The sequence below is a fragment of the Budorcas taxicolor genome, chromosome 25 (genome assembly GCF_023091745.1).
Source record: "Budorcas taxicolor isolate Tak-1 chromosome 25, Takin1.1, whole genome shotgun sequence".
Taxonomy (NCBI): domain Eukaryota; kingdom Metazoa; phylum Chordata; class Mammalia; order Artiodactyla; family Bovidae; genus Budorcas; species Budorcas taxicolor.
The window spans coordinates 45,202,111-45,226,395 of record NC_068934.1 but is presented as its reverse complement, the minus strand read 5'-3'; the positions used below and the strand labels follow the sequence as shown (position 1 = coordinate 45,226,395).

Sequence of the window (24,285 nt, the reverse complement as noted above, 5' to 3'; positions counted from 1 at the left end):
AAATCCTATGATTGGTGAAACAAACAGCATTGTTAAAGTGAAACCAGAGCTTCATTTTTGTGCGCAAACTGATGATGATGTTACTTTGTGGCCTGGGATGATAAGCAGGAGCCCCCAAACTGCAGTTTGAAGTCTCACCTGTGGAGTGGACACACCGCCCTGGATCCTTTCTCAACTGGGACTCCAGATTACTGTTAACAAGTGACTTCCCAGTGCAGTTGAAGTCTGGGTGTAGGTTGTTGGCCCAGTTTGGTAATGTATATGCTATTGCTTCTCTCCATTGTTTCTTTTCTTTTAACGACTGTATACTGAAATTAAGTAAAATAATCCTCTATTAAATATTGAAATTGTTTATTAGTGTGTAATAAGTGGTTTCTTTGTGGAAAAAAAAATCCCTCAAACCTAAAACTAAAGTAAAACTTTGGGCAAAACAATAACCAAGAGTTAGGGGAAGCCCAGAGGGTGGACCTTTAATTTGCATCTTTAGAGTGCATGTTTTATTGAAGAAATCAAGGAAAGCTGCACAGAGGAGGCATTCTTTGACCCCCACATCAAGAAAAACAAGTGAAAGTTGGCCCACACACTGTGGAGGAGCACACTTCCTCTCCCTCCCCCAACTTGTTGTTTATGAAGCTGCCAATCTTAAAGACTCCTCCTGGGTCTTACCACATCCACACACCCCACTAACTCCTCCATCTAAAAATAGTCCAAGATACCAACTGCTTTGCCAACTGTTCTCAGGCTCCAGCAGCCAGATGAAACAAGAAAGCAACCGACAGCACACCCTTTGAGGACGAAAGCACCCACTAATCAAAGAGAAAGTCCCTGAGCAGGCTGGACTGCTGGGCTCCTGGCAGCAGGTCGTACAAATCCTGCACCACAGGATTGCTCCCATCCCTGCTTCCCTACCTGCATACCAGGTACACATATCTGCAATAGGCCATGGCGACACTGGGACAGTCTTACTCCCCTTTGCACTCCCCGCTTCCAGTACATTCCCTGCCAAAGCAGGCCCTCTGTGAACATATACTGAATTATGATACAGCCAGATCACAGAGCCAGACGGGTGTGGAACTGAGGTTTGACCAGAGCTCCTGTGCTACCACCTGACACCAGATGGCAGGAAGGGCTAAGAGAGGTTCAAAGGCTTTGTCCCAAGAGGCAGAGATTTTTCCTGTGGTCAAGCACTGGGCTGGGAGTTGTATGGTGGGCACAGCCAGACCAGGAGGGACCTCTGGAATCATGGGATGGGCCTGAATGCAATTGCATTTTCCAGGATGGGCAGAGGAAGGGTGAGTTGGAACACCACCAACAGACATAGATTCTCAAGTCCCAGCCTTGGCTTCTGGCTCTAAGTCCCAGGCTCTGTGCTAAGAACTCCAGCTTCTTAATCTCTCTATGCCTCACTTCCTGTATTTATAAAATGGAAATAAACGTAGTACCTACCTGAAGTGGGATAAAAATTGACAGTATTGTTTTGAAAATCTTTCCAGCCACTCCCTTCTCTCTTCAATCTAGATTTTGACCCTACTGCTTTTTATAAGGGGACAAAGAAAAGAGAAAAATACAGCCTGTATTTTTTCTTTAAAAAAAAGTTTTGTTTGGCTCCACCAGGTCTTAGTTTTAGCAGGCAACTAAAATGGCTTGAGGGATCTAGTTCCCTAACCAAGGATTGAACCTAGGACCCCTACATTGAGAACACAGAGTCTTAGCCACCAAACCATCAGGGAAGTCCTCTGCAGTTCTTCAGCTCTTGGGTTCAAGTACCCAGAGACAGGCATAGTTTTGAAGAATATTTGTGCATCTAGTGAAGAAAGCATGTTGAAAACAAATAAGCCAACCAACAACAAACTCTTTCTGGCCGGAAAGATTTGGAGAGAAGAGGATAAGGAAGAGCTAAGATGCTGGGCTCTGCCTCTGAGGTCTCATTGTAGGTAAGAGGGAGGTACTAGAAAAAGATAGACCCCTCAAATAGACTTAGGCATCCAAACCCTATTCCTTCACTGACCAAATTTGATTGGATCAGTTTGTGGAACAAATTATGTTCTAGGACATTGTTGAAAACAGTAGAGAATTAGCTGTCAATGAGTGGAGTTTAATAGGTGGCTGTGGTCAGGGAAAGTGTCAGTCCAGGAGAGCCCAAGCCAAATCACTGTCTTCCCAGGTGACTGCAGGTGGAGGTGCACAAGGCTCCTCCCTGACGATTAAGGACAGAGGCTTTAAACTCAGGCAGAGGGAAGGGGGAGTGGGGTGGAGTCACCAAAATAATCCACACAGGGCCTTCCCTGGCAGTCCAGTGGCCAGGACTCCACACTCCTAATGCAAGGCGCCAGGTCTGATCCCTGGTCAGGGAACTAGATCCCACATCTAAGCCACAACTAAGACTTAGTATAGCCAAATAAAGAAGTATTTTAGAAAAATAATCCACTCAGTCATCAAGCAAGCCGTTGAGGTGGGGCAAGTGCCAAGTTGCCACAATGATGTATTTAAAATCTTCAGTTTCCATCAAGAAATTGTAAATCATGCAAAGAAACAGGAATGGATGACACAGACAAGGGAAAAAAAAAAACAACAGGCAGATATTGTCGGGATGTGGGGAAATTGACACCCTCGCACATTGATAGGAGGAGGGTAAAATGGTGTAGCCACTTAGGAAAACAGTGCAGCGCTGCCTCCCACAGTTAAATGATGTTGCCATGTGACCCTGCAATTCCACTCCTAGGGGAAGACCCAAGAGAAATGAAAACATACGTCTACACAAAAACTTGAACACAAATGTCTATGGCAGCATTATTTATAATAGTCAAAATGTGGACAACTCAAATGTTCAGTTGTTGAATGGATAAACAAAATGTATATCTACACAGTGGAATATTATTTAGCCATAAAAAGGAACAAAGTACAGATATATGCTACAACCTTGAAAATAATATGCTAAGTGAAAGAAGTCAGTCACAAATGACCACATCTTGTATGATTTCATTTATAAGAAATGTCAGAAATGAAGAATGTATAGAGGCAGAAAGTGGATTTGTGAATACTTAGCTAGGAAGGGCCAGAGTTCTTGCCTGGAGAATCCCAGGGACAGGGGAGCCTGGAGGGCTGCTGTCTATGGGGTCGCACAGAGTCGGATACGACGGAAGTGACTTAGCAGCAGCAGCAGCTAGGGAGGGATGGCAGAATAGTGATAGCTAAAGTGCATGAGTTTCTCTTTGAGGTAATGAAAATGTTCCAAAATTGCTATGGTGATGGTTACATGTATCTGTGAATATACCAAAACCACTAACTGCACATTTTAATGGGTGAATTTATGATATGTGAATTACTATATCTCAATATATGCTTTGTGCTCAGCCATATCTGACTCTTTGTGACCCCTGGACTGTAGCCTGCCAGACTCCTCCATCCATGGGATTTTTCAGGCAAGAATACTGGAGCAAGTTGCCATTTCCTCCTCCAGGGGATCTTCCTGACCCAGGAATTCAACCTGCATCTCCTGCATCTCAGGTATTGGCAGGCAGATTCTTTACCACTGAGCCACTGGGGATGCCTCATATCTCAATACAGCTTTTCCTTAAAAAGAACCAGCTAGAACAGAACAAATATGACATTGAGCAAAAGAAACTAAGTATCAGAATTCATACTCTATAATTGTATTGATGTAAATCTTAAAAATAGTTCAAACCAAGCCATATTAGTTCAGGGTGCTTATTTTGGTGGCAAAACTAAAGAAAGGTGAGGAAGTTAAGGGCATGAAAATTAGGCAGAGGTTTTAACCTGCAGCGGGTGCTGTGGGGCGCTGTCCAGGGTGCTGTTTGGTTTCTTGACAGAGTAGCACTCACCCGAGTGCTTCTTAAGCTGTACGTTTATATTGTGTGAACTTTTGGTGTGTTTATCATGTTTTACAATAAAAGCATTTCAAATAAGATGAGCTGGTTCGATCAAACCTCCACACTCTGCAATGTGAATGGGTAAGAAGTAGTTCTAGCTGAAAGGTCAGGATGTGGAGAAGACTGGTGAGACTGTGGCCAGAATAAGTGAAGAGGAACCCAGGGAGCTGAGAAAGCCAGTGAGAGCGAGTGCACAGACAGAAGCAAAAACCAGGAGAGGGGCTACGAAGGGCCCCTAGGACTTCAAGTCTTGATAGCTTGATTTAATCATTTACCCGACTGATCAACAGTGTTATTAAGTACTTGCTTTCGGTCACACCAGTGAAGCTGCTTCTCCCTAATCCCCAGTGGTGCATCACCAGCAATCATTTTTGTCTCTGTGACATCATTCCCTGGCCATAGCTAAAGGGAGTAAGGATGCCAACCTGGCCCAGGCTGGGCCAATCACATCTTGTCTGTTGGGAACTTGGAACAGAGATTCAGAGACAGCCTTTCTCTGTTGTAGAGTTGAAGAATCACGGAAAACTGGTTTTGCTATGCCAAAGCTTCACCCTCAGTGGGCAGTTACCCAAGTCTCAAGAAACACTGCGGGATAATTGGTAACTGCTTTGCCACTGGATATAAGAACTGCCTCTTCCATCCTAACAAAAGTGAAGTTGCTCAGTCGTGTCTGACTCTGTGATCCCATGGACTGTAGTCTACCAGACTTCTCTGTCCATGGGATTTTCCAGGCAAAAGTACTGGAGTGGGTTGCCATTTCCTGATCCAGGGATCAAACCCAGGTCTCCTGCACTGCAGACAGACGCTTTACCCTCTGAGCCACCGGGGAAGCCCCTCTTAGGTTGTGAATATTTTACTTACACGTGTGTGTGCTCGGTCACTCAGTCGTGTCCAACTCTGTGACTCCATGGGTGCAGACACATGTTTTAGATTCTTCTGGTCAGAAAGGCCTGCTTCTGACTGAATCAGATGCTATTTCCTAAAGAAGTGGATGTGGTGGAGACAGCATCTAGGTCCAGTTTCAAAGTAGCTCCAACTGCAGAGTCTGCAGCCCTCTGTCCGTGGCGCCAGTGGTGAGATGCTGCGCACGATGGGGGCAGTTCAGCCTTTTCAGGACAGTCCTGTGGCATGATTTTCGGTGTGTTCCTACTTGCCTGGCTGCAGTGCCTAGTTCCCTGCACAGCCTGGAGACTCTGTGAGTTACTCAGTATCCTTCGTAAGTTTTCTTTCTGCTTAGAGTGTCCAGAATTGGCTTCTGTGCTTGAAAGTAAGAACCCTGGGTATGTGTGGTGGGGGTGTGTGTGGGAGGGAGGCTCCAGAGGGAAGGGATATATTATGTATACAGCTGATTCAGATTGCTATATAGCAGAAACTAACACAATATTGTAAAGCAATTATCCTTTAATTTAAAAAAGTAAATAAATTTAAAAAAAATACATAAATAAGAAAAAAAAGAACTTTGACCTACATCGCTAGAAACCTGAATGCAGTCCTTCCTGAGTAGCCCAGAGGGAATTATCTCTCCCCATTTCTTGTCTCTCTGCCTCTCTGTATGTTGACATCACTCCTCCCCGCAGACCAACATATGTGGCCTGAGGTAGGAAGCAGCTACACTGCATCTCCCAAGTTTTGATATCCTCTCCTGTCAAGAAGCCAGTACAGACTGAGAATGGAATTTCTTTCTTTTTTTTTTTTTGGCTACAACATGCAGGATCTTAGTTCCCTGATCAGGGATTGAACCCCTGTCCCTGGCAGTAAAAGCATGAAGTTCTAACTACTGGACTGCCAGGGAATTCCCCAGGATTTCTAACTTTTAATAAAAGATTACAGGGGGAGAAACTTTGACCCAGCCTGGAGGAGATGCTTGCACCTAGCCAGTCAAGTACAAATAGGCAGAATCATGTCATATAAAAATGGTTGCTGTGGGACAGGAAGCAGGCAGAGCACAACAGTTGAAAGAATGACAACCACTGAGGACACAGCATAAACTGGTTAGAGCCAATCAGGTCCAAGATGGTAGATGAGTTGACTTCCACTAGACCTTGAGCATCAGTAGAGTCTCACTGTAACACATCAGAATACTAAATGACACACCCACAGGTGCAGTGACAGTCCCAAGGCTGACCATAAAAGGACAAAAAGTGGGTGGTGACCCAATTCCTAGAACTCTCTGCCCCTTCTCCAGAAAAGTTGGAATAATCCTCCCCCTCATTAGCCTATGAAATCACCCAGCCCATCAAATCTAAAGTGTGTTAGTCGCTCAATTGTGTCCAACTCTTTGTGACCCCATGGTCTGTCCATGGAATTCTCTAGGCAAGAATACTTGGAGAAGGAATGCCATTCCCTTCTTCAAGGGATCTCCCTGACCCAGGGATCAAACCAAGGCCTAACCACTCCCATATTTCAGGGTCTCTGGCCTTCTGAGATGGCCCCACACTCTGTATTTCTCCCAGGACTGCTCTCACTTTCTGAGATGGGCCACATTCTTTGTATGGAATGTATATGTCTCTAAATAAACCTGCTGTCACTTTGCTAAGACTCATTCTTGAGTTCTTTCCCATGCAAAGCCAAGAGCCTACATTTGGTGGCCCATCTCAGGGACTTGTCTGAGACCTGGGATGTGACCATCCTCTCACGTCCCACCTTTTTCCTGCAATAGCTGGCTCCAAGCCCATGTGAAATGGAAGCGGGAGGGGCAGGGCACGATATTTGAAAGAATGACATAGCCATTCATTCAAGAGGGCACAACATAAACTGATCAGAATCAAACGGGTCCAAGATGGCAGACAAGTCAACTCTGACTAGACCTTGATCCTCAGAATATGCTCATTGTAACACAATAGCAGCAAAAACAGCACACCAGCAAGCTAAATGAGACACCCACAGGTGCCACGACAGTTTCAAGGCCAACCATCAAAAGCAAAAAGTGAGCAGTAGCCCAACTCCTGGAAACTTCTGCCCCTTCCCCAAAATAGTTGGAATAACCCTCCCACTCACTAGCCTATGAAATTGTTGCTGTTCATTCGCTAAATCATGTCCGATTCTTTGTGACCCCACGGACTGCAGCACACCTGGCTTCCCTGTCCCCGGCTGATAAAAACTAACCACGCCACGTTTCAAGGCTGCACTCAGCCTCTGTGATGGCCCACACTCTATCTGTGGAGTGTGTTTCTCTCTAAATAAATCTACTTCTTTTTTTTTTTTTTAATAAATCTACTTCTTAACTATCACTTTGTCTCTTACTGAGTTCTTTCTGAGATGAGACTGCAAGAATCTGAGTTTCAGCAGGTCCTGAAACCAGATATGTGACCTTAGTTGGAAGACAGTGGGTTTTAGCTGGGTTCAAGTCCTGGCCACGTGCGTTAGTCCCAAACTGGGTTTTGGCTGGGTTTGAGTCTTAGCATGTGCGTTCAAGTCCCAGTCTTGAGGTGAATGCTTTCATATGCATTGGAGCAGGGGTGCATTTTCAGAGAATGGACTGGACCTAAATGTGTGCACTACAAACAGCAGTTAGCTGTGATGAAGTGGGAGGGGAAGGGGCAAAGGGCCAGGAGGGTGGTTTCAACTTAAGGTCTATCAACCCTTAGGAAGCAAAACTGAAAAATTAGAATTTTACCTTCTGGGTGATGGGAAGCTACTGAGAGGCTTCTGATGATGGAAGTGTTACACATCTGAGGCAGGACATTTTTACGTACAGAAAAATTGAAATAAGAAAAAAATCATCCTCAAATGTACTACCCACAACCACTGTTTCTGTTTGGGTGTATTTCCCTTCCACTCTTTCTTCTAAGTGTACACACACGCGCATAAACACACAAGCACAATTGTAATTACACCCTGTATACACAATATGGCATTTGCTTTGAGTAATTAACATTATATCATGCATATTTCCATGTACTGAAATATTCCTCCTCAATAGTATTTTAATTGCTAGGAGAGTTAGGGATGGCCTCTTTGAGGAGGTAGCACTGGACTTGAGGTCAGAAGGATAAAAAAAAAAAGCCAGTCTAGGGAAAAGCCTTCCAAGGAGAAGTAACAGTGTGTGTGAAGCCCTGAGTCAGGAGTAGTCTTGGTGAGTTTGAGGATGAGTATAAAGTAAATTTCTTCCTGCGTTTCTTCTTTGCTGTTATTGTTTAGTCGATTGGTCGTGTCTGACTCTTTGTGACTCCATGGACTGCAGCATGCCAGGCTTCCCTTTCTTTCGCTATCTCCCAGAATTTTCTGACTCGTGTCCATTGAGTCAATGACACTATCTATCCATCTCATCCTCTGTCACCCTCTTCTCCTCATGCCTTCAATCTTTTCCTTCATCAAGGTCTTTTCCAGTGAGTCAGCTCTTCGCATCAGGTGACCAAAGTATTGGAGCTTCAGCTTTAGCATCAGTCCTTCCAATGAATATTCAAGGCTGATTTCCTTTAGGATTGACTGGTTTGACCTCCTTGCAGTCCAAGGGACTCTCAAGAGTCTTCTCCAGCACCACAGTTTGAAAGCATCAGTTCTTTGATGTTCAGCCTTCTTTGGGCTTCCCTGGTGATTCAGATGGTAAAGAATCTGCCTGCAATGCAGGAGACCTGGGTTCAACCTATAGAGAGACCTATAGGTTGGAAAGATCCCCTGGAGGGGGGCATGGCAACCCACTCCCCTATTCTTGCCTGGAGAATCCTAGGTTGGGAAAATTCTCTGGAGGAGGGCATGGCAACCCCCTCCAGTATTCTGGCCTGGAGAATCCCCATGGACAAAGAAGGCTGGTGGGCTACAGTCCATGGGGTCACCAACAGTCAAACATGACTAAGCACACAGCACACAGCCTTCTTTATGGTCCAACTTGCACATCCGTACATGACTGCTAGAAAAACTATAGCGTCGACTATACAGATCTTGGTCAGCAAAGTGTTGCCTTTGTTTTTTAATACACTGTCTAGGTTTGTCATAACTTTCCTTCCAAGGAGCAAGTGTCTTTTAATTTCATGGCTGTAGTCACTGTCTGCAGTGATTTTGGAGCCAAAGAAAATAAAATCTGTCACTGCTCCTACTTTCCCCCCTTCTATTTGCCATGAAGTGATGGGACTGGATGACATGATCTAGTTTTTTCAATGTTGAATTTTAAGCTAGCTTTTCACTCCTTTTCACCCTTGTCAAGAGGCTCTTTAGTTCCTCTTCACTTTCTGCCATTAGAGTGGTATTTTCTGCATATCTGAGGTTGTTGATATTTCTCCCTGCAATCTTGATTCCAGTTTGTGATGCATCCAGCCTGGTATTTCACATGATGTACACTGCATAGAGGGCTTCTCAGGTGTCACCAGTGGTAAAGAACCCACCTACCAATACAAGAGATGTTAAGAGATGTGGATTCGATCCCTGGGTCAGGAAGATCCCCTGGAGGAGGGCAGAGCAACCCACTCCAGTACTCTTGCCTGGAGAATCCCATGGACAAAGGAGCCCAGCAGGCTACAGTCCATAGGGTCAGAAAGAGTTAGACACGACTGAAGTGACTTAGCACACACATTCTGCACAGAAGTTAAATAACCAGGGCGACAGTATACAGCCTTGACATACTCCTTTCCCATTTTTGAACCAGTCCATAGTTCCATGTCTGGTTCTAACTGATGCTTCTTGATTGAATACAAGTTTCACAGGAGGAGGTGAAGTGGTCTGGTATTCCTTTCTTTTTAGGGATTTTCCAGTTTGTTGTGATCCATACAGTTAAAGGCTTTAGTATAATCAGTGAAGCAGAAGTAGATGTTTCTCTGAAATTCTCTTGCTTTTTCTATGATCCAATGGATCTCTAGTTCCTCCTCCTTTACTAAATCCAGCTTCTACATCTGAAAGTTCTTGGTTCATGTACTACTGACGTCTAGCTTGGAGGATTTTGAGCTTAACCTTACTAACTAAGAGTGCAGTTGTTCAGTAGCTTGAACATTCTTTGGCACTGCCCTTCTTTAGGATTGGAATGAAAACTGACCTTTTCCAGTCCTGTGGCCAATGCTGAGTTTTCAAAATTTGCTGACATATTGAGTGCAGTTTAAGAGCATCATCTTTTAGCATTTTAAATAGCTCAGCTGGAATTCCATCACCTCCAGCAGCTTTGTTTGCAGTAATGCTTCCTAAGCCCTACGTGACTTCACACTCTCATGTCTGGCAGTAGGTGAGTGATTACACCTTCATGGTTATCCAGGTCATTAGGACTTTTTTGATATAGTTCTTCTGTGTATTCTTGCAGATTCTTCTTAATCTCTTCTGCTTCTGTTAGGTCCTTACCATTTCTGCTCTTTCCCTTGTGGCTCAGCTGGTAAAGAATCCGCCTGCAATGTGGGAGACCTGGGTTTGATCCCTGGGTTGGGAAGATCCCCTGGAGAAGGGAAAGGCTACCGTGTTCTGGCCTGGAGAATTCCATGGATTATACAGTCCATGGGGTCGCGAAGAGTCGGACACAACTGAGTGACTTGAAGTTTGCATGAAATATTCCTTTGATATCTCCAGTTTTCTTGAAGTGATCGCTAGTCTTTCCCATTCTATTGCTTTTCTCTATTTGCATTGTTCTCATAAGAAGGCTTTCTTATGTCTCCTTGCTATTCTTTGGAACTCTGCATTCGGTTGGGTGTATCTTTCCCTTTCTCCCTTCCTTTTTGCTTCTCTTCTTTTCTCGGCTATTTGTAAAGCCTCCTCAGACAAACACTTGGACTTCTTGCATTTCTTTTTCTTTGGGATGGGTTTGGTCACTGAATCCTCTACAGTGTTACAAATCTCTCCCCACAGTTCTATAGGCACTCTGTCTACCAGATCTAATCCCTGGAATCTATTCAACTCCACTTTTCCAATCAAATCATAAGGGATTTGATTTAGGTCATACCTGAATGGCCTAGTGGTTTTCCCTACTTCAATTTAAGCCTGAATTTTGCAATAAGGAGTTCAAGATCTGAGCCATAGTCAGCTCCAGGTCTTGTTTTTGCTGACTGTATAAAGTGTCTCTATCTACAGCTGCAAAGAATATAATCAATCTGATTTCAGTAGTGACAATATTGTGATGTCCACATGTAAAGTGGTCTCTTGTGTTGTTGGAAGAGGGTGTTTGCTCTGACCAGTGTGTTCTCTTGACAAAACTCTTGGCCTTTGCCCTACTTTATTTTGTACTCCAAGGCCAAATTTTTCAGTTACTCCAGGTATCCTTTGAGTTCCTACTTTTGCTTTCCAGTCCCCTGAGGAAAAGGATTTTCTTTCTTTATTTTTTTTAAACCATCTTGTTTTTGGTGTTAGCTCTCGAATGTCTCATAGGTCTTCATAGAGCTGGTCAACTTCAGCTTCTTCAACATCAGTGATTTGGGCATAGACTTGCATTACTGTGATGTTGAATGGTTTGCTTTGGAAATGAACCAAGATCATTCTGTTGTTTTTGAGACTGCACCCAAGTACTGCATTTTGGACTCTTGTTGACTATGAGGACTACTCCATTTTTTCTAAGGGATTCTTGCCCACAGTAGTAGATATAATGGTCATCTGACTTAAATTAGCCCATGCCTATCCGTTTTAGTTCGCTGATTCCTAGAACGTTGATGTTCACTCTTGCCATCTCCTGTTTGACCACTTCCAATTTACCTTGATTCATGGACCTAACATTCCAGGTTCCTATGCAATATTGTTCTTTACAGCATCAGACTTTTCTTTCACCACCAGGCACATCCACAACTGAGCACTTTTTTCTCTTTGGTCCAGCCACTTCATTCTTTCTGGAGGATTTCTCTGCTCTTCCCCAGTGGCATACTGGACACCTTCCGACCTGGGAAGCTCATGTTCTGGTGTCATATCTTTTTGTCCATTCACACTTTTTATGGGGTTCTCGTGGCCAGAATACTGGAGTGGTTTGCCATTCCTTCCCCCAGTGAACCACATCTTGTCAGAACTCTGCACTGTAATGCATCCATCCCGGGTGGCCATGCACGGTATGGCTCAGAGCTTCACTGAGTTACACAAGCCCCTTCATCACGACGAGGCTGTAATCTATCCATGAAGGGGCGTTTCTTCTTTACTCACACTCAGTCCATTCTAACCCCCTGGCAGAAACTTAAATTTAATTGGGTGTTAAATTTAGTTAAATTGGGTATCGTACAATTTAACTCCATTTTATCTACCTGAAGATAGTGAGACCCCACAAGTTTAGATTCCTGTTCCCACAGGACTGGGTGTTTGTTGTGGCATGCCGCTCTCCAGCTGCAGCATCGGGCTTAGTTGCTGCGTGGCATGTGGGAATCTTAGTTCCCAGACCAAGGATTGCCCCCTGCATTGGAAGGTGGATTTTTAACCACTGGACCACCAGGGGAGTCCCAAGATTGCCCCAAACTTATTTATTTATTTTTAAAAATAATTTTATTTATTTATTTTTAAAAATATTTTTATTATTTTTAATAATTGTATTTATTTATTTAAAAATTTATTTATTTATTTAAAATGATTTTATTTGTTTATTTTTAAAAATAATTTTATTTATTTATTTTAAAAATGATTTTATTTGTTTATTTTTAAAAATAATTTTATTTATTTTAAAAATAATTTATTTTATTTATTTAAATACTTTCATTTGTTTATTTTTAAAAATAATTTTATTTATTTTTAAAATGATGTTATTTTATTTTATTAAATAATTTTATTTATTTTTGATTGTGCTGGGTCTTCGTTGCTGTGAGAGCTTTTCTCTAGTTGCAGCAAGCAGGGACTACTTTCAGGTTGTGGAGTAGGATTCTCTGGCACAGACTCTAGGGCACACAGGCTTCAGGAGGGCTCAGTAGCTGTGGCTTCCAGGCTCCAGAGCATAACTTAGCACTTGTGGCACACAGGCCTTGTTGCTCCAAGGCATATGTGATCTTCCCGGATTAGGGATCAAACTCCTGCACTGGCAGATGAATTCTTTCCCACTGAGCCACCAGGGAAGCCCCTGCCCCCAGTTTCGATGCCAATTGCAAGGCCAGGGTTTCACCTGTGCTTCTGACCAACCAGCAACCAGTGATCAGTTGGAAGTTCCCATGGCCCACTCCTTGTGTTTCATCATTTGCAAAAACAGCGCACAGAACTCAGGAAAATAGTTTACTTATATGATTGCCAGTTTATTACAAAGACTACTTCAAAGGGTACAAATGAACAGCCAGAGGAAGAGGTTGTATAGGGCTAGGCACGAGACCCTCCCAGCAGCTTCACATGTTCACCAACCAGGAAATTCTCAGAACCCTGGCCTTTAGGGTTTTTACGGAGGCTTCATTAAATAGGTGGGGCTTCCCAGGTGGCTAAGCAGTAAAGAATTCGATTCTCCTGCTGATTCAGGAAATGCAGGAGACACAGGTTAGATCCCTGGGTCAGGAAGATTCCCTGGAGGAGGAAATGGCAACCCACTCCAGTATTCTTGCCTGAAAAATCCTATGGACAGAGGAGCCTGGTGGGCTACAGTTCACGGCAGAACAAAGAGTTGGGCACGACTGGGAAAATGAGCACGGAAATGAGCAGTAAGTAGGCATGATCGATGAAGTCACTGACCATCAGTGACTCAGTCAACAGTTTATCCTGTTTCTCCTCCCCAGAGGTCAGAGGTCAGGGGGATGGGTCTGAAAGTTCCAGTCCCCTAGTTCTGTGGTTCGTTTCCCTGGCAACCAGAACCCACAGGCTTTTAGGAACAACGCTTCATTAACATAAAGTCTCCAGTGGCTGAAAGGGGCTTGTTATGAATAACAGAAAAGTCTCCGTTCACCTTTTCGGCTCTTGTCACTTAGGAAATTCCAAGGGTTTTAGGAGCTCTGTGCCAGAGACAGGGACAAAAGACCAACCTAGATTCCATATCCACAGAATCAACCAATCTGGAGTTGAAAATATATATATTTTTAATTCCAGAAGCTTCCCTGGTGGTTCAGTTGTAAAGAATCTGCCTGCCAATGCAGGAGACGCAGATTCAATCGCTGATCTGGGAAGATCCACAACTAACATCCCCTTAGTTGCCACAGAGCAACTAAAGCCGTGCACCGCAACTACTGAGCCCAAGCACCGCAAGTACTGAAGCCTGCACGCCCTAGAGCCCATGCTTTGAAATGAGAGAAGCCGCTGCCATGGGGAGTCTGGACATCGAAACCGGAAGTAGCCCCCACTTGCCGTAACTCGAGAAAAGTCCACACAGCACTGAAGACCCAGCACAGCCGTTCATTCATTCATTCATTCTTTTTTTAATTCCAGAAAGTTTTGGGACTCCCCTGGTAGGCCAGTGGTTAAGACTACATGCTCCCAGTGCAGAGGGCACGTGTTCAATCCCTGGTCGGGGCACTAACATCCTGCCTGCCAATGGCTCAGCCTAGTGACTCAACCTCTCCGTGCTTCAGTTTCCTCATGTATGAAGTGGGCATAATAACAGCACCTATACCTCATAGGGGGCTACCCAGGCGGCGCTAGGGGTAAAGAACCTGCCTGCCAATGCAGGAGAGACAGCGGCACGGGTTCGATCCCTGCATCAGGAAGACTCCCTGGAGGAGGGCATAGCAACCCACTCCAGTGTTCTTGCGTGGAGAATCCCAAGGACAGAGGAGCCTGATGGGCTACAGCCCATGGGGTCACAAAGAGTAGGACACAACTAAAGCGACTTAGTACACATGTATACATACCTCATAGGACTGCAGTGAGATTTAAATGAGATACTCTTTATAAAGACTCAGTTCATACTACACAAGTATTTGTTGACTAAGATAAACTCTATCTTCTACATATCTCTTAAAATGATCCACCATTATCTCTCCACCATCATATTGTTCTTACCTAATGGGTCTTGCTCCATCCAATCCCTGCCATCCTCCAATCCATCTGCACACCCAAACCAGGGTCACCTTTTCAAAATGTGAATATGATGCAAATATTGGGTTGACCAAAAAGTTCGTTTGGGTTTTCCCATAAGATCTTATGGAAAATCTTGCCTGGGACATCCCACAGACTGAGGAGCCTGGCAGGCTACTGTGGCATCACAAACTTAGCGACTACACAATAGCACCAGCAGCTTCAGTGGCTTCCTACTGCAAGGCTGCCCTCCTTAGCAGGCTGACAAGGTCCAGGAGATCTGGTCCCCACTCACCTGTGCAGGCTCACCTTGGCCACTGAACACTCTGGGCAACCATATATGAAAGGTAGACTAGAAAGTTGTTTTCTTATAATCTGTAAGAGGTGGAATGATCACAATTGTCCTTTCATTGACAAGAAGTGGAAATTTCACCCACTGGTACCCAGTTTGTGCCAGGCCACATTCTTGGCTTCCTGAGGACCTACCATGCCCATTCCTCCATTCAGGAAGGTTTACTTATTTGTAAATGAATTTGTGAATATCAGCTGGCTGATGTGAAGCATCCAGAGATAAAGTCTACTTAGCTTGGCTTGCTCTGGGAAAGGCTGTTTCCCTCCCCTCCCCCCCACAGTTTATTTATCTTTTATTTCTTCCAAAATTGAATATATCAAATCCTATGGGCTTCCCTGGTGGCTCAGTGGTAAAGAATCCACCTGCAATGCAGTGATAGCTTATGGTGAACAGTGTCGGATCCGTGATCTGATTTAGCTTCGGGACCAGGGACCAGGCTTGAGCACTCAACAGCTTTTGTGTAGCAGAGTTTTATTAAAGTATGAAAAGGACAGAGAAATCTTCTGACACAGATATCAGAAGGGGGACGGAGAGTGCCCCCATCCCTAGTCTTGGCAGGGGAATTATATACTTTTTAATTGGTTATTACAATAAATCAAAAGAATGTCTCAAGGTTGTAAAGATCTTACTAGACCCACTCCCATAATATACATTTTAAAATAACAAAATTAGTCAGAATGTTTTCAGGAAGGAGAAACATGTCCTGAAGCAGGATACATTATTGTTATATAATCCTCACTAAGTAATATAGAAAAAAAACCTTTGCCCTTTCCTTCTCCTTTAGAATTCCAGACCCCTAACTCCTCCTTGAGAGCCCCAGACCCCTTTCTCCTCCTTTGGGACCCCAGGCTTTTTATCAGCCTGCCTAGAAATTGACTTTCTCAGCAGGAGATGTGGGTTTGATCCCTGGGTAGGGAAGATCCCCTGGAGAAGGAAATGGCAACCCACTCTAGTATTCAGGTCTGGAGAATCTCCTGGACAGAAGAGCCTGGAGGCTACAGTCCAGGGGATCACAAATAGTCGGACAGGACTGAGAGACTAAACAACAATGATTGTTAAGGAGAAAATAACAAGCAAACAAAATCCGAGGCCCCGCCCCCATTTCTCTTAAAGTCACAGAACTCAAAAGGAACTGCAGTGGAATAAGTGGGTGCAGAAAGCCAGGAGGGAGAGGATGGCAAGATAAACTCCCCAAATACTTAGAAAGCTAGTCAACAGAAGCTGTGATAAATACAAGCCAGTGTGAGACAAGTGAAATTAAGGAGCAGCAGAGATGAGAGGCTGTTTTGTAGATACAGCCAGCTTTCTTCTTCTTTTTTCTCATCAGGGTATTCTAGGCCCACAGCACGAAGTGCAGACCAGGCCCTCTTCCATGTGCTTTACCCGAGTTAACTAATTTCCTGGGAGGTAGGTAGTATATTTAGCCCCAGGTTACTCCTAAAGACAGGAAGCACGGGGAAGTTAATTACTGTGCTCCACGTTTTCTGGCAAGTAAATCAAAAGAGCCTTCTTGGGTCCAGAGTCTTGATACGGCTAATGAGGCTGAGTATTATAAAGAACTTGACAGACATCAGAGGCAGGAACAATTACACTTAATTAGAGGGAGTCCAACATGAATTCAGAATTTAAAATAGATGTGTCTCACAGTTTACCATGGATTATCTCATTTCAGGAGAGGAGGCAGAGCAGAGCTGTGGTAAACAGCAAAAGCTCTAGAATCAGATAATCCTGACACTTGTTTCCCAGCCTTGTCACATACCAGTTATATGTTCTGGGGCCTCTTTTAGTGCCTCAGTTTCTCACTTGTAAAGATTTTTACCGTCTGAGACACCAGGGAAGTGCCCATTTGTAGAGTATAATAAAACAACTTGTCTCATGCCATTGTGAGGATTAAATAAGATAATAATACCCTGAAAGCAGTTAACAGGCTTTCCAGGTAGCTCAGGGGAAAAAATCTGCCTGCCAATGTAGGTTTGAGCCCTGGGTGGGGAAGATCCCCTGGAGGAGGAAATGGCAACTCATTCCAGTATTCTTGGCTGGAAAATCCCCTGGACAGAGGAACCCCAAGTGCTATAGTCCATGGGGTTGCAAAGAATCAGACACAACTGAGGACGTAGTAAGTAGTGACCTAAAGCAATTAGCACCATGCCTGGCACATAGCAAATGCTAAAAAAAAGAGAGAGAGAGAGAGAGAGAGAGAGAGAGAGAGAGAGAGAGAGAAAGAATAAGATGATGTGATGGCTTATTTTACTGGACACAGGTGATGTATCAAATATGTTCTGGGCCTCTTAAGCCTCACAACAACTCTCTGAAGGTTTTGTCCTTATTGTACAGTGACATGCACCTGCTGACTAGGTGTACCAAAGCACTTTGCTCACTCAGTGCTCACAACAATCCCAGGTGTAGGTGCTATATATTATAATCCCCATCGTACAGAGGGGGATACTGAGCGTACGTTAAATAACTTGATCAAGTTCATAGCCAGCAAGAGAAGCAAGCAGGCGATTTGTTTCCAAGGTCCGTGCTGTTAACCATATTCCCTTTCAGCAACAAGTGAGGAAAACAGGCTTAGAGAGTGAAGAGATTTCCTGAGGACTCCAGGCTGTTTTGAAACCCAGGGATTATCACCAAATCCAGCAGAGGGCGCCCCAAAACACCGCAATCTGTGGGATCGGCATAGTAGGACAAAACTACCATACCCACAATGCAGTGCAGGCATTAAGGTCCCCTTCCCAGCTTGGCCGTCTGAGGTCTTGCCTGTGTGCTCTCCAGGAGGAATATGTGTATCTGAGTCATTCGAGTCCTTCCCCAATCTTAAAATAGCAAGTTAAAAGTTTTTTTCCGCTTCATCTCATCCTTGTCTTACCAGCTGGAGGGCGGAAGGATTGAGTCAACGCTGCTATTTGTCAGCTTTATTTGTCTCACCCTTACGTGAGGACCCTTAACCTTTAACACAATATGGCGGCGCCCAGAGCCCCACTCTTGGTGTAGATCTGAGGTTAACTAAGCCCGGGAACTCCTCATCATGTCGAAGCTAAGCCGGGCCACTCGGGCTGTCAGGAAGCCCCAGGCCGAAGGCGTGATCCGGGCCATCTTGCGGGCAGGCCAGGCCATGCCCGGGCCTCCTCTAGGCCCCATCCTGGGTCAGGTGCAGCCGCGGCAGAAACCTGGCGTGGGAGGCGCGGGAGGGTTGGATCTAGTACGCGGGTGAGGGGTGCGGACTGGGCCAGGGCGGCCTCGTTTCAAACCTTGGCTCTGCTGCCCACACACTTTATGGCCTTGGGTTAGTTACACAACCTCTTCGAGGCTCAGCTTCCTCCGTCCTTCGTCAGTGGGCTGTTGAAAGGACAGAGAGGTATGGAGCACACGAATCATCTGGCACATAAAATGGTAGTTGAATGTGGGTAGAGAGAAAAGGATGGGTATACTTAGAGACGTGAAGACGGAGGAAAGAAGGGATGGAGCCTCCTGGGTGGAAGGAACCCGGCCCTTCCTCCCCACGCTTACCGCCATGCCTCCCTCACAGCGAGGCGTCTCCATCAACCAGTTTTGTAAGGAGTTCAACGAGAAGACCAAGGACATCAAAGCAGGCATTCCTCTACCTACCAAGATTTTTGTGAAGGTGCGGAGTCAGGACTCTGATCCCCAATTTCCTTATTCTCCTCAAGGCCTGGAGCGGGTCACCTTGCTACTTGGCTCCCCGCTTGGGGCAAATCTGTTTTTTAAAAATGTATATTTTTGTTTACTTGGCTGCACCGGGTCTTAGTTGAGGCCGTTGTTGGCTGTGCTGGGTCTTGGTTGCTGCCTGCAGGCTGTCTGTAGTTGTGGTGCTCGGGTTTCTGTTGTTGAGCACAGGCTCAGTAGTTGTGGTCCACAAGCTTAGGTTGGCATCTGGGATCTTCCCTGACCGGGGATCGAACCCGTGTCCCCTGCATTGACAGGCAGATTCTTAAGCACTGGACACCACCAAGGAAGTCCAGAATCTCTTCTTGATTCCGGGGCCCCTTTCCCCTTTTACACAGTGGAGACTAGACCATATCTTTCCTGAGTGCGCCCTACCGTGTTGTAGATCTTTTTTTTTTGTCCCTCCAGCTTGCCAGGGCTTCCAGAGCAGAGTTGGACCTGGAATAGAGGTGACAGGGACATTTGTTAGAAGTTTATTTTTCCTGTGGTTTTATGGTCAGTTGAAGGGGCAACATAGGAAGATGAGCTGAGGTGGGGCGGGCAGGAAGTCAGTAGCTCCTTGGGCTGGGGCAGCAGAGCTTGGGGCAGGCAGGAAGAGTCTCATAACTCTTTTTTTCCCTTAAGCCCGACAGAACATTTGAAATAAAAATTGGCCAGCCCACTGTTTCCTACTTCCTGAAGGCCGCTGCTGGGATTGAGAAGGGGGCCCGGAACACAGGTAAGGGGCAGGCGGGGCATCTGGGCTTCTGGGGGCCTGAAGGAAGCAGCGACTCCTGAAGGGCTGCTTGTGCTTTGCTTCCAGGGAAAGAGGTGGCCGGCCTGGTGACACTGAAGCACGTGTATGAGATCGCCCGCGTCAAAGCTCGGGATGACGCCTTTGCCCTCCAAGATGTGCCCCTGTCCTCTGTTGTCCGCTCCATCATTGGCTCTGCCCGTTCCCTGGGTATTCGTGTGGTGAAGGAGTGAGTATCTGGGGGAAGCTCAGTGTGAGAGAAGGGCCTGGAAGGTTCTTGACTCTGGGACAAAGCTGAGGTCCCACTGAGTGGGAGAGTCAGCGTCTGTGTTAAAGGATCTTAGATTCTCATTCATTCATTTGGAATATAATTGTTATGCACCCAATGTGTATTAGACTGTTCTGGACACTGGATACAGTCCGGAAGGAGGTAGCCATGCTTGGCCTTGCTTTTAAGGAGCTCCCAGTCCAGAGATGGAGGCAGATCCATAATGGAGCATTATACTGCTGGATGGTCAGCCCTGATAAAAGAAACCACAAGTGTCTTGAGAACAGGGAGTAGGGTTCCTGATTTTGCTTGTGTGTCAATGAAGGCTTTGGCGAGCAGTTGACATCCAAGCAGAGCCCTGGGAAAGGAGGTCAGGGACTAGGGACAAGCATTCCAAGAAGTGGAAAAATCCCTGTGAAGAATGTCAGGTGAAGAGTGGAGCAGAGAAGGTGTGATCTGGGTGTATTATGCTAGAGACAGATTGGGACATAGTAGCAGGTGAGGCAAACAGGGTCTAGTTGGTTCTCAAATCTAGACCTGATCCTGAGGCCAACAGAGGGCTCCTCATGGGGCTTTGGAGACCTCAGGAAGGTGAGATGTTGGGTGGGAGAGTGTGTGGCCCAGACGACAGCAAGGGTAGCGCTCAGCCCTTCCCTGGCCTCTTGCTGCTGCTGTCACACCGCATGCAAAGGCTGATGGTTATTTCCCAAGAGGAGCGGGGGTAAGCATGGAGTGGGGGTGGGATTTACTTTGCTCAGATCTTTACTTGTTCTGGGAATACAGCAGCGAGCGTATCTGGTCCCTGCTCTGAGAGATGTACATGTACCACCTGATGACTTCTTTGTACAAAATGTTTTTGGGCCCAGAGAGTGGGCAGGTTAATCTGGATTGGGATTTAGCTGTTCTAATCCTCCAGGATAAGGAGGGATTTAAGAAAATAGTAAAAGGCAGAGGTGATGGCAGAGTGACACTCCTGGCAGAGAAGAGAGATGAGCAAAGGTGTGAGGGCTGGGAGGGTCTTCCCTATAGCTCAGATGGTAAAGAATCTGCCTGCAATGCAGGAGACCTGGGTTTGGAAGATACCCTAGAGAAGGCAATGGCAACCCACTCCAATATTCTTGCCTGGAGAATCCCGTGGACAGAGAAGCCTGGTGGGCTACAGTCCATGGGTCACAAAGAGTCAGACATGACTAAGCAACTAACAGACACATATGGGGGCTGGGACGTCCAGGAGCGGGGAGGGGCTCTGAGACAGTGACATGGGTGCTGTGAGCTCCCACCCGTGACCGGCCCCTCACTCACTGTTTGTTTTTCTGTACTTGCAGCCTCAGTTCAGAAGAGCTGGCAGCTTTCCAGAAGGAGCGAGCCCTGTTCCTGGCTGCTCAGAAAGAGGCGGATTTGGCAGCCCAGGCAGAAGCTGCCAAGAAGTGACCCCTGTCCCCCAGCCTCTAGGATTTTGAAGGGGGCCAGTTGAGAAGGCTGTGCCCAAGGGGAGGAAGGGAGGTCACACCAAGCTGATTATATTTTTCTGACTTTAAATCCTGTGTGGTTGTGTCAGAGGATCAAGCCTGAGTAAACATGTTTGGTCACTCACTTGCAGTTTCTGCTTTGGGACCCCAGGGAAAGGAACGGTGCTGACGGTAGCTGCTGGGAAGTAGCAATTTCTCAGATGTGTAGTCTGAGGTTCAGCCAGGTAGAACAACTTGCCCAAGGTCTGACCAGACAGAGGAAGGAGAAAATCTTGTCTTTTCTGCCTTCCTAGGAGTGAGAGAAGAAAATCCCATGGACGGAAGAGCCTGGTAGGCTGTAGTCCATGGGGTTGCTAAGAGTTGGACACGACTGAAGCGACTTAGCCACAGCAGCAGCAGCAGCAGGGGTGAGAGAATAGACAGGGCGGGCAGGGGCTGTGGATGTTGGGCTTGCTTCCGTCAGAAAGGCCTCCTGTCTCTGGCGGACTCGCAGCCTCCACAGAAACAGGCCCTTTTGAAGACTTCAGATCACAGCCCCAAGCAGAGTTGCTACACAGAGTGCCCTGGATCCCAAGGGCTGCCTCAGACCTGTCTGTTAAACTGACCCTGACTCAGAGTCAGGTGATACCAAATGTGAATATTGTGGGGTTTATGGCTACAGACCTGCAGAAGAAGCAAAGCATCAAGTAGGTTCCTGCCCACAGTGGGAGAGGTTCTTGGAACCTGGCTTCTTGTTTTCCCATTAGTCATAATACAATGGACTCTTTCTTGTCCTCACAGAGAAGAGAGGAGGAGTTTGGGGAGAAATGGGATTCACGTTTACCAAGCGCCTGTTATGTGCCAGGCATGTAGGTTTATACCAAGAAGATTCGGAAAGCTTAGAAAAAAACCCACAGGAAAGGAAAAGCCTCGAGTAATCCCCTCCCACCCAGATGAGACTCCTGCCAATATTTTGCCATTTATCTTCTCTACTTTGTCTTTTCTTTATATGGAATGCTTTAAGAAAAAGAGATTTGGGTCATACTCTATATACTGTTATATTCCACTTGTAGCTTGGCAGTTATTTAGAATATTTTTTCATTATTTCCTTCAAACAGTTTTTGATAGCTGCTTAGTGTTTTATCTTATGAGTAGACTATTGTTTAGTTACCAAGGCCTCAACTGTTGGGTAGTTTGTTATTTGCATTAAAAAACCAACAAACAAACCCACAGCCCTGCGATGAACATCGTTTGGTCCTCTGCTCCAGGGTCTCCTAAACCTGCAGTCAGTCGTGTCAGCTGAGGCTGTGGTCTCATCTGAGGCTTGACTGGGGAAGGATCCACTTTTACACTCATGGGGTTGTTGGCAGCATTTAGTTCTTTCTGAGCTGCTGGACTGAGGGCCACGGTTTCTTGCTGGTTGTCTAGTCAGGGGCCACCCTCAGTTCCATTCTCCCAAGCTGTACAGTCTTAGGCAAGTTACTTATCTATGCTGTGACTTAGATCCTCATCTGTAAGATAGGGAAGATGGTGCCTATCTCAAAAGGTTGCAGGAATAACTCCATATACGGTCAATTAATTTCTGACAAAGGAGCCAAGGATATTCAGTGGGGAAAGGCCTTCAATAAACGGTCCTGGGGAAAGTGGACAACCACGTGCCACAGAATGAAGTTAATTCAGGAACTTCCCTGGTGGTCCAGTGATTAAGACTGCACTTCCAATGTAGGGAGCGGAGGTTCGATTCCTGGTCAGGAAACAAGATCCCGCATGCTGCAATGAAGGTCCTGCAGGCTGCAACAAAGATCTCACGAGCTGCAACTAAGACCTGGCATAGTCAAACAAATATTTTAAAAAGTAAAGATTCAAAGTAGAGCAAAGACTTCAGCATAAGACCTGAAACCATAAATCTAGAAGAAAACGTTGGTTCTGGCGATGAGCTTTTTGATTTGATCTTGAAAGCAAAGGCGACAGAAGCAAAGATAGACAAATGGCACATCAAACTAAAAAGCTTCTGCACAGCGAAGGAAGTCATCAACAAAGTGAAAATGCAACCTGCAGAATAGGAGGAAAAAATGTTTAAATCACATATCTGATGAGATAATATCCAAAGTATATAAAGAACTCATGACTCAATAGCAAAAAAAAGAAAATTGAGCAGACACATAAACTCCAGTCTCATTCAAGAACAAGCAGTTCTCTCCCTGCACATCTGCTTTAGCCACTGCTGCATTTCTGTTTTTTTTACCGTAACACTTAAAAGAATCGTCTAAACAGACTGTCTATACTTTTCATCTCCCGTTCACTCTTTGCTTAACATGTTCTTTGTCTTAGTCTTGTGTCTATTATTAAATACACCTACAACAATCTCTATTTGGCTTAGAGTCAGCCTGATCTTTTTTTTTTTTACATTCTCTCCACCTTTTTCTATCTTTATGAGAGACCACCCAAAGCTTTCTCCCAGTGGGTTCCCTCTGCCTGGACTAAACCCAATCAGCCTGCACCTAAAATGGGAAGGTATCTCCAGGGAGAAAGACATCTGGTGATCATCAGCTTACACATGAAGGGCTCTTTCCTCTCTGGAATTTTAGTTCATCTAGTTTTTTCTACAACTCTATGATGTCTTTGGCAACATGAGTTTTATTAGGGAGAATGGAACTGAGGGTGGCCTCTGACTGACAACCGGCAAGAAACTGAGGCCCTTGGTCTATAAAATATGAGTTTTATAATCTGTTAATGCTTTTCGAGTTATCAGAATGGAACATTGGGTAATAAACTATCACACTTAAGTAACTGGCACTGTATATGACATAATTATACTCCGTATGCAGTATATGGCAATGCATGTGAGTGTGTGCATGTGCGTTTGAGTGTGTGTGTGTGTGCTGAGTTGTGTCCCACTCTTTGTGACCCCAAGGACTGCAGCCTGCCAAGCTTCTCTGTCCATGGGATTTTCCAGGCAAGAATACTAGAGTGGATTGCCATTTCCTTCTCCAGGGGATCTTCCCAACCCAGGGACTGAACGTGGGTCTCCTGCCTCGGCAGATGGATTCTTTACCATCAGTGCCACCTGGGAACCCCAGTATATGCCACTACTTTTTTCTTAAAATAATCAT

The 24,285-nt window shown here is 45.4% G+C and overlaps 1 protein-coding gene across 2 annotated transcripts; it reads left to right on the top strand.

Annotated features, from left to right (window-relative positions):
• Positions 1 to 17,974: 17,974 nt before the first annotated feature.
• On the top strand, positions 17,975 to 21,317 carry MRPL11 (mitochondrial ribosomal protein L11). 2 transcript variants are annotated; one of them, XM_052662156.1, is made up of 5 exons: positions 17,977 to 18,187; positions 18,566 to 18,661; positions 19,348 to 19,441; positions 19,526 to 19,685; positions 21,050 to 21,317. In XM_052662156.1, the coding sequence occupies exons 1-5, from the start codon at positions 18,065 to 18,067 to the stop codon at positions 21,153 to 21,155; spliced, it is 579 nt and encodes a 192-aa protein (XP_052518116.1). In that variant the 5' UTR covers positions 17,977 to 18,064; the 3' UTR covers positions 21,156 to 21,317. The 2 variants fall into 2 exon arrangements, with proteins under 2 accessions (XP_052518117.1, XP_052518116.1); XM_052662157.1 differs by lacking the exon at positions 18,566 to 18,661 and having other exon boundaries at positions 17,975 to 18,187.
• Positions 21,318 to 24,285: the final 2,968 nt, after the last annotated feature.

Coding starts and splice junctions, on each gene's coding strand:
- MRPL11 (XM_052662156.1), top strand. CDS start 18,065: ATGTCGAAGCTAAGCCGGGCCACTCGGGCTGTCAGGAAGCCCCAGGCC. Junction 18,188..18,565: donor TAGGCCCCATCCTGGGTCAG/GTGCAGCCGCGG, acceptor CCTCCCTCACAG/CGAGGCGTCTCCATCAACCA. Junction 19,442..19,525: donor GAAGGGGGCCCGGAACACAG/GTAAGGGGCAGG, acceptor CTTTGCTTCCAG/GGAAAGAGGTGGCCGGCCTG.